The sequence below is a fragment of the Aspergillus nomiae genome, assembly GCF_001204775.2.
Source record: "Aspergillus nomiae NRRL 13137 chromosome Unknown contig00386, whole genome shotgun sequence".
Classification (NCBI taxonomy): domain Eukaryota; kingdom Fungi; phylum Ascomycota; class Eurotiomycetes; order Eurotiales; family Aspergillaceae; genus Aspergillus; species Aspergillus nomiae.
In genome coordinates, this window is record NW_015378441.1 from 22250 (window position 1) to 31942 (window position 9693).

At 50.1% G+C, this 9693-nt stretch overlaps 3 protein-coding genes across 3 annotated transcripts; 2 read left to right on the plus strand and 1 right to left on the minus strand.

Annotated features, from left to right (window-relative positions):
- Positions 1 to 1238: 1238 nt before the first annotated feature.
- On the minus strand, positions 1239 to 2831 carry ANOM_010256 (glycoside hydrolase family 15 protein; the record flags this gene model as incomplete). The annotated part of the gene is made up of 3 exons (XM_015555512.1): positions 1239 to 1689; positions 1742 to 2549; positions 2609 to 2831. The coding sequence occupies 3 exons, from the start codon at positions 2829 to 2831 to the stop codon at positions 1239 to 1241; spliced, it is 1482 nt and encodes a 493-aa protein (XP_015402944.1).
- Positions 2832 to 3943: 1112 nt separating this feature from the next.
- ANOM_010257 (uncharacterized protein) lies at positions 3944 to 4894 on the plus strand (the record flags this gene model as incomplete). Its single annotated transcript, XM_015555513.1, has 4 exons — positions 3944 to 4102; positions 4150 to 4525; positions 4585 to 4705; positions 4753 to 4894. The coding sequence occupies 4 exons, from the start codon at positions 3944 to 3946 to the stop codon at positions 4892 to 4894; spliced, it is 798 nt and encodes a 265-aa protein (XP_015402943.1).
- A 2389-nt stretch (positions 4895 to 7283) lies between these two features.
- Positions 7284 to 9301, plus strand: ANOM_010258 (glycoside hydrolase family 71 protein; the record flags this gene model as incomplete). The annotated part of the gene is made up of 4 exons (XM_015555514.1): positions 7284 to 7412; positions 7461 to 8290; positions 8337 to 8794; positions 8856 to 9301. The coding sequence occupies 4 exons, from the start codon at positions 7284 to 7286 to the stop codon at positions 9299 to 9301; spliced, it is 1863 nt and encodes a 620-aa protein (XP_015402951.1).
- Positions 9302 to 9693: the final 392 nt, after the last annotated feature.

Sequence of the window (9693 nt, forward strand, 5' to 3'; positions counted from 1 at the left end):
AATTCGTAGTCTGCGAGGTGGAGGAGGGCTTTGTTGATTGTCTAGATGTGTTTGAGGGTTAGTCAATTAATTTACTTGGTTTGGGGGGGTTTTGGTGGTGTTGGCCAAAGTACTAGTTAGGGTTGGTTGTGTATGACATGCCACATACTTTGATTGGGGCCTCTGGGGCTGTGATGAAGATGGGCCAGTTGCTCATAGTTTTAGGGGTAAGTTGATTAATTGATTAATTGATTGATATATTGAGATCAGAGTGAATGGATTTTCTGGAGTGGGACTAAAGATTCGGATATACTTATATTTCTATAGCTTATTTAGGTTCCTGGGAAGGCAGCCAAACAGGCTGTGCAAGGCAGCAGGGTTGGTGGGGATTGATCGACATGGTCGGTGCTCTCTGGGCTTATGCTAATCAGGACTCATTCAATGCGCAGACTTCATCGAAAGACTGAATATTATCACTATGCTAGTGCTCTACGACCTCGCTGTCCTACTGTCTACACACTTAATTACTCTTATATGTACAGTACTCTAATAAAGCAAGCTACAAACAAAATCAAAATGTTTACTGTATTACTGCTCCACATGTAATGTTAACTATATCAAAACACCGTAACCACTATCCATATCTTTCGCGCAAGAAACGGATGAGACCTCAGTGAGGAAAGCTCGTCGGCTCACCCAGGATCCTCCCTGGCCGTGAGCGCACGATATAAACCACAAAAACAGGATACGTCTGCTTCGCATTCATCGAGCTATCTCGCCCCTCTCTTAATAACAGAATTGTCTTAGCTCTTCTAGAATCAGGAAAGATTGTTTATCCTAAATCAAAATAGCTTCTTATACAATACTTTGGACAAATTCTGGTATATTGTAAGAGATATAGCCCGGGGGGCACTATATTCCAAATGTCGGATAATTGAGATCAACGATCCAGAATGGCCTGGGATCATCTATATAGTATAGTGGATGGTCTACTAACTAGGGAAGTAATCAATTTTGTGGTCCTTTTAACACAACTTATTTGTGACAGTCTTGCGCATGGATCAAAATCGCCCATATAAAATGGTATTGTCCAGCCAGTACTAAAAATAGCATCTTTGTTGTTGAAACAATAATGAGCGACGAGTATACAACAAACATACACAGTATGGCCGCATGTGGACAAGCAAAAACAACAGCCGTGACACGAGACCAGAGTAGACTACACACAGTAAAAAAAAATACAATCTTGCGACATTCACCTACCACGAGCCAACAGTAGGAGTAGTGTAACTCCCAGAAGCTGTAGCCCCCGAGCATTGGCTGGGAACTTCATTGGCCGTGGAAGACCCCCAACTAGCAGGAACAGTGCCGCTCCGTCTATCAGCAGCACTCAGGAATGCGGCATACGACCAAGTCAGATCGGACGCCGAGACCGGACTGCCTTGGTCCCGACTGTACTGCTCGGCCAGAGCACCATTCTCGGGAGTATACTTCTGGACAACGGAGATGAAGCCATCTGCGTAGGCCTTGACGGCGCTTGTGAGCGATTCATAGGCTGAGGAGGACTTGGCATAGGATCCGGTGGTGACATTGCCAGAGAGGTCCTGGAAGAAGGGAAGAGAGGTGTCGGTGACGTTCACTTGACCTTGTTTGTCCCACTGGTACAGGGCATCGTAGAGCAATTCTGCGGCGACTAGGGTAGTAAGATACCTATTCTATATTAGTGTAAAGGTTCAGAATGAATGTGAGACATAGTACTGACCATGGATTGCCCCCCTGGTAGTTGTCCTCTGGGTAACGGCCTACCGCTGCGGCCTTTCCGGCTCCTAGTCCATTGTTGATACCGTAGACTGACCGGAAAGAGTCAACCACAATCTTATGGTTCGACAGAGCGCGAGAGGAGCAGGGCTGGAACGTAGTATCATCACAGGCGGCAGCTGGGTCAAAAGTATGGATGGAGGCCAAAAGCGAGTTGGTGTCCAGCCCACTGCGTCCATTGGTGGGGATGTTAGAAAGCACAGCGGACCCATTCCAGAAGTCCTGAAGGTGGCAGAGGATTTGTGGCGCCACGGAGCAACCCGCACATTCCTCTCCGAGAGCCTTCGCAAACGCGTCGCCCTCCACCAAGGCCTTGTGCTGCACCGCAGTCGTAAAGAAAGAACTGCCCTGAACCTCTTCCCAGAGATCAAACGTGCTCTGGTTCCAGTATTGGCCCACATAGGACAAATCATTCTGGACAATTGGCCAGATGTTGGTTTTGACAAGAGATTGCTTGTCTTTGGAGATTAAGTAGTTGCCATATGCGATTAAGGCGGAAGCACGTAAAGCTGGCCCATCCCGCTGAGGCCGGCCCCAAGAGTCGGTGAATTGAGAGATGTTGACGTAAAACTTGGGTTCAGCAAGACCTGAGCCATCCGACAGGCTGCCGGATGGGTTGGAAACTGCCTGCTGGGTCGCTTGAGAGTCAACATAATTCTGGATGGTAGACTCCAGAGTCGAGTCTCCCGCAATGAATTGCTCGATCACTTCCGCCATGGTCAGGCCAGCGTCGCGCGTCCAGGTATAGAAGTCTAAAGATCATCAGTTCTGTGACTATATGAAGCGGTCTCGAGAGTTGGATTGTACGAACAGTCGGGGTTGCTTTTGGATGGGGAGGCCACAACGATACCCGCGGCAGCCCCTTCTACAAGACTGCCGTTGGGGCCGATATTATTGAGGACCCCCTGTTTGGCAATGGGAGTCTGTTTCTCAATGAAGGCGCCGACATCCGACTGCCTCTTGTGGATAGGAAATGACGGATGCGCGACAGCGCCTGCAATGGCATTGAGGGAAATAAGAAAGCTGTTCCGCATGATGGAGGTGACTTTCAAAAACGAGGAGCTGATTGTAGGTGTATGTTGTCTGCCTCATTCGAAGTGAGAGAATTCAGGTCCCTTTATAGCACGACCCAGACGCGATGTAGACGAGGCAGTGAACCGATCAGCAATAAGTTTCAGACATTAACGAGCAGGGAACGGGCCGATCAGTCGGAGATTACTCGAATCTCGCAACGGCTTTCCGAAGAGCAAAGGACCCATCATGAAGCAGATCCGGTATTAATCTCCGGGATTCAGCGTCGCGGGTCCAATTGGGGTCGATATTGCGCCGGGGAGACTAAAAGTGATCATCCCGACATCTGCCCGTGCCGGCGTTCTCTTGGATGCCACTGGTGGAAACCCCATCGCGCTGAACGGCCGAGTCTTAGTCGAGTTTAAATACTCTTATGCGGTGGGGAGTTATTCTTGACTGTGTTTAAGTTAAGCCACGATCGAAGCCGAGTGATGTGACGTACACAGTACATACATACATCACCTTTAGTTGTGATCCAGGTAGCATCCGGGCCATGCAACTAGGCGAATTCTTCGATCCTTCGCAGTATTTCTCATGACAAGTAAATATTTCGCTGTTTAAGGTAGATGTCCCTTGTTTGGTGAATGGCCGATTCGCCGCCATTAGGCCGAACACGATGACATTCCCAATATGCAACGGGTATGCTGCCGCCTTGTATTTGATTGGCTTCAAAATCAGACGACGTGCCGTGGCGCTCATTCAGATCCTTGGATTGCCCGCCGGTGCCTGACTTGGTAAAGTTGGTATCTGCAAAAGCTAAGCAAAGTTCATGACGTTCTCCATCTCATCGACGTCATCACATGACCCCCGCCACTCCATGATTGCTCGCAAATACTCCATACAACTTGTGAAATTTGCCCTAAGAATGTTTCTAGAAGTCAGTTTAGCTAGACTGACCTGAGACGGTCATACCAGTGGAGGATACTTCCTCTTGACATGGGAGGCGTAGTCTGGCCGCCACCCCATGGACGGAGACACAATCCCCATGTTGGAAGTCCAACTACAGACATTGGGTTTCTTTACTGCTATATCCTTACTGCTACAGACAGCCATTTCACAGGTGACCTAGTGGTCAATGAGTAACCATCCGCAGACTGGCTTTGGTCGGCCATTCTTCATCGTGACCTGGGTTGAGACTGGCTTGGCACTGATTCTATTGTCTGCGAGGTGCTATACATCCTGGAAGATTGTTCGATATACCGGACCTGACCTGATTCTGGCGATCATTACTTTTGTAGGTCCCTCTGTTCAGCATATAGCCTGAGGACTGACGAGACTTAGATTTTTGGCATTGCAAGCATGGCGTTGATCACTGTGGGAGCAGCATACGGCGTCGGAACTCCCTCAGCTACCCTAACATACAACGATGATAGGAATGCTTTGTTGTTTGGTTGGACTAGTCAAGCCGTGTCTCTCATCGCTATTGGCCTTGGGAAGGTTGCCCTTGTGGTTTTTATAGAGCATCTCCAGGAGTACGAAACAAAGTCCAAGAGGGCGTTTCTTTGGTTTATCGCCGGAAGTAATTTCATCGTCAATGTGATTGCTGCTATTCTAGTCTTTCTCCAGTGCTCCCCTGCAAAGAAGCTCTGGGATGAACAGATACCTGGACGTTGTCCCGGGCGGAAAAGGGTTCAGATCTTCGGGTATATCCAGGCACGTGAGTAGCGTACGCCAGGAGAATGAATATAATTTAGGGCTAATAAGCTGTTGTTCTAGCGTACTCGGCATTCTGTGATTTTGCCTTAGCGGTTTACCCCGTGCTTATATTCCGGAAAGTCCAGGCGTTTTCACTGCGACAAAAAATTGGCCTTTCAGTCCTCATGGGGCTCGGTATAGTGTAAGGAGCCCCCCAGCGATGCAACTGTGTTTATTGACTTGCAATAGGGCGGGAGCCTGTACGATCGTCAAGACTGTTAAGCTGAAGCTCTTGACCAAAGTCGAAGATACTACATGCACGTACTCACGGGAGGCTCTGACCTTAGAAGCCAAGATCCATACTAACTATCGAGCCAGATACACTGGGTGAATTGATATTGTGGAACCAGTACGTACAATACATGACCCGATTAGCCACGATATGGAGAATTGACATGCTTCAGAACCGAAATGTGGGTTGTCTTTATGGTCAGCTGCATTCCACCGACCACAGCCTTTTTCAGGTTTGCATATCGAAAAGGTGCTAGCGGGGTTAGCTCATTCTTGCTCCGGATACGGTCCAGTGACGAGGTATAAAGGTGTGCCATGATGTATGGACCATTTCCGTCTGGCACCCTACTAAGACAGTGACAGATTTGACACTATAACCTCGGCCGGAAGTGTCTATATTAAGAAGATCTCATTTATAATCATAAACGTAATTGTCTCAGTAATCCGTCATCATTCTGTGCTTCCTGTGTGACAATATCAACTCGGCAATATCGGATGGAGCAGAGACGACGTAGACCCCGAAGCCCGACAATGAAACATCGTAGATCAAGGTCAAAATCTTGGACCCAATCAGTGCATCTATGTGATCCAACCTGGGCCTAGAATTCATTCAAACTGATATACATAGCAGCACAGCGTGTTCAGGAAACATACAGGACTACATATTCATGCTGAGCTCACCCCGATGTGGTATTTGCAGCCGGACGACCGCCACCGACACGTCCATGCATAAGTGTCTGAAGCCGTTGCTACCGTCTTGAGAGAATAAATCCTGTATTGGAGATGATCAAGAACGTCATTCGATCAATTCGGCCCTCCCCAGCGGGTGCTTGGGCACTGACTCTGTCACAACCCAAATCCAATGTAACAGATGAGAGGGTAATTACGTTGAAGAAGACCCGGTATTCAGTTCCAAGTTACAGATCTGCACGCCACACTCGGCAAATGCTTCAACTGCATATACTCCACTAATCAGCAGGCAGACCTGGTGACGAGACTTTTCTAGAATCCTACGCCGTGCAGAGTCGCGTGAACACTTTTCCTTCGACTGGAAATAGAAGTGGAGGGGGTACGACGTGAATAGCAACAATTGCTGTCCAAAGAAGGATGATACGTCTTGGCTCTCACTCGCTATCCCGTGGTTGCAGTGAGTCTCGCCGTCTCGGGTATGTGCACTGCGAATGACTGGATGGCCTACCCCAGAGATCAACAACACATGCACGACAAGCTTCGAAATCACACTTGGAACAGGTAAAAAGTGACCAATACCTGAATCTTCATCGCGCTTATGCGACTGAGCTGGCAAATCGCCGGCAGCTGCTCCATTCCTGGATGTATGATCTAGGTTTAATCCGAACCCAAATGCGCGAGGTTGTTCCCTCCTCCGAGCCATGCGCAGAACTCACCCGACCGCGTGCATCCTGTTCTTGCCCCAGTCAGCAGCAGTGTGTCACCCCCAGTGAGGCTTGGCTACCGATAGCGCAGGTGATGCACTTGAGTTACACAGCATTTGTGTACTGGCGGGATGCGGGCCATTGGTGTGGTCCATTCCTCGGGCCCCTTCGGCACTGAACATCTTGTCGGGAATTCAGGACAAACGCATTCAGACTGTGTTGGTATCCTGTGCTCGATGTGGATACAGATACATGCAGAGGCTCCAGTTGGTCATAGGCAACAAGCTATGCGGCATTTCCGTGTGCCGCATGTGTTTGCGGTATGACAATATGGTTCTAGACGTATCATACCGACTGATACCGAAGATCTGCGGCGCTGTTGATCTCTTCATTCTACTCCATTCAATCGAGTTCCTGTTTGACCACACATGTTCATTGGCTTATGTCTGCTTTGATACGATGTGATATGTCAACCCTAAGCCGACGTCCCAACCGGAAGTCTTTCGACATGAAATGAAAGTCACACCTAATCTTCCCTGTGAAACGCTGCTTCTTCGACTTTTCTTTATACCCCGCAACTTTGAAACACTGTGAGCAACCCTTCATAGGGCGCCTACGGTGCACTAGTCCTTTAGCGCCCAACGTTAAACGGTTAGACATTAGGTCTCTATCCAACAGTCCGTCCAGTTGCAGGACAGCGGCTAACTGAAGCATACAGGATTGCCCAATCTAATTTCGACCTCGTTGCTTCACTGCCCTCGTTATACCGGCTGATGTCTCGAGTAATCTCCACCTGTGGTCATCTAGAATGAGAAGGTTGTCCTACAACAGGGTTTTATCGACTAGTCCTGTCGGAGATTATGCTACTCTTTGTTCAAAGCTGCTGATGTCTCGGTCCCGTTGTCTTCTTACTCCCCGTCTTTCAGGAAATATTCTTTATACCTTATTCAAGGTTACAGTCATCATGGTTGCATCTGTGGAGGCTTCCGTGATTTGGTGTGAAGCATATAAGAGCGGATGGGGGCATACGGAACTCTCGTTATCATAGATCTTCTTTCTTTACCTTATCCCGTCAAGGCTTGACCACTGTTCAGTATGAAGATCAAGCCCTTTGTTCTAGGCATAGCCTCCGTGCTCAGCTCCCTGGTGGACGCACTACCGAGCCCAGGCAATCAGACTAGCAAGCCACAGGCCTCGGACCGAATGGTCTTTGCCCATTTCATGGTAGGCCATCTCCATAGAATCAAGCGTCCAGCCCTAACGATCTAGTAGATCGGAATCGTCAGCAACCGCAAGTCGGCCACCGAGTTCGACAGCGACATGAAACGCGCGAAAGACTTAGGGATCGATGCCTTCGCCCTCAACATTGGCGTGGACCGCGTCGACCCCTTCACAGATACACAATTGGAGTTTGCGTACCAGTCGGCCGCGAACAATGACATGAAGGTTTTTATATCCTTCGACTTCAACTGGTGGAAGGAAGACTCAGAGGCCTCTCTAGTTGGCCAGAAGATTGCCAAGTTTGGGGGAAAGCCGGCGCAGCTCATGATGGACGGCAAGATTTTCGTCTCATCGTTTGCTGGTGACCGAGTGGATGTCAACGCGATCCGTTCTGCTGCTGGTCGGCCCATCTACTGGGCTCCGAACTACCACCGACCGGAGAGCGCTGATATCTCCAAAGTGGATGCTCTGCTGAACTGGATGGCCTGGCCCAACGACGGGAACAACAAGGCACCTAAGCCCGGTCATCTTGTGACCGTGCAGGATGGCGATAAGAAGTATATGAATGCGTTGGGAGGCAAGCCCTATATCGCTCGTGAGCAAATTCCTATGCCCTACTTTATGTCATCTAGCCCAGAGCTAACCTCGCCGTCAGCCGTCTCGCCTTGGTTCTCTACCCACTTTGGCCCCGAAGTCCCATATAGTAAGAACTGGGTCTTTCCGTCGGACAATCTTTGGTATGAGCGATGGATTGAGATGTTGAACCTCAAGCCACGCTTCATTGAAATCGTCACTTGGAACGACTACGGTGAATCCCATTACATTGCCCCTCTGGCCTCTCCCCATACAGATGACGGATGTTCCAAATATGTCAATGACATGTAAGCCAGCGCCTCCTCATGACCGTTTCACTACTAACACCAATAGGCCACATAATGGCTGGATGGAACTGGCCCGGCCTTTCATTGCCGCCTACAAGGCGGGTGCCTCATCCGTTAACGAATATATCAAGGACGAGCAATTGATCTACTGGTATCGACCATCTCCCCGCGGCGCAAACTGCGACGCCACCGACACCTGCATGGTTCCCGCAGACAACAGCAGCGGCAATTACTTCATGGGCCGGCCAAATGGCTGGGAGTCCATGGATGACGTGGTCTTCGTCGTCTCCATGTTGAAGTCCCCCGCCAAGATCCAGGTCTCCTCGGGGACCAGCCAGCAAGTCTTCGAGGCCAAGGCTGGAGCCACAGCCTTCAAAGCCCCGATGGGCGTCGGGCAGCAGAGCTTCGCCGTGGTCCGCGACAACAAGATGGTCCTGGCCGGGACGAGTCCAAAGGATATCATCGACGGGTGTGTGTGCGGTATCTATAACTTCAATGCCTTCGGTGAGTATATCCCACTGGAACCATAACGCACCTTGACACCACTAACAACTCTCTCTTCTAGTCGGGATGCTCCCCGCGGAGCCCATGGACAACCTCCAGCCAGACAGTCTCGCCCGCTTCGCCCAAGGCCTCAAGGTGCAATGCGAAGCCAGACCGTCGCTAAAACCACCACCACCTCCACCATCAACAATCAATCCCAACCCACCTACCAACCCTCCAAACCCACCGACGAATCCTCCAAACCCTCCCCCAACCAATAATCCTCCAAACCCTCCCCCAACCAACAATCCCCCTCCTCCACCGCCCCCTACCACAACCCAAACCCACCATCACCACCAACGAACAACCCTCCCCCAAACAATCCTCCCCCAAATCAGCCCCCAGGAACTGTCTGCACCGGTGGCACAGGCCAAGACAACCACAAAGGTCTCTGCGACTTCTGCTGCCACTATGGCTACTGCCCGCCAGGACCCTGCACCTGCAACGCATACGGCGCCCCAGTCCTGACACCACCATCAACAGGCCAGAGAGGCGTGCCCGCAAATGGACTCGATGACTCCTACAAGGGACTGTGCAGCTTCGCTTGCGACCATGGCTATTGTCCGCCGGGGGCGTGCAAACTCGCCTGATAAAAGGATTCGGGGGTAGATTCTAGGAATCGGGAATCGGAGCGTGACGAATCGATCAATTTCGTTCACTATATTCTGCACTGACGTATACGGGAGATTGTCAGCTGGTGGGAACACACATTCTTTGTTTTCTTCTTCTTTTTTGTTTTCCGGGAGCGTTGGAGACGCTCGGAATTTGTCGATGGTTGATTTTCCTTGGTGCTTCTCGCTGGTCGTGTGCTGCGGAAAACGAAATCCAGGGGGTGCTTTTTATACCGCCTGTTGACACCT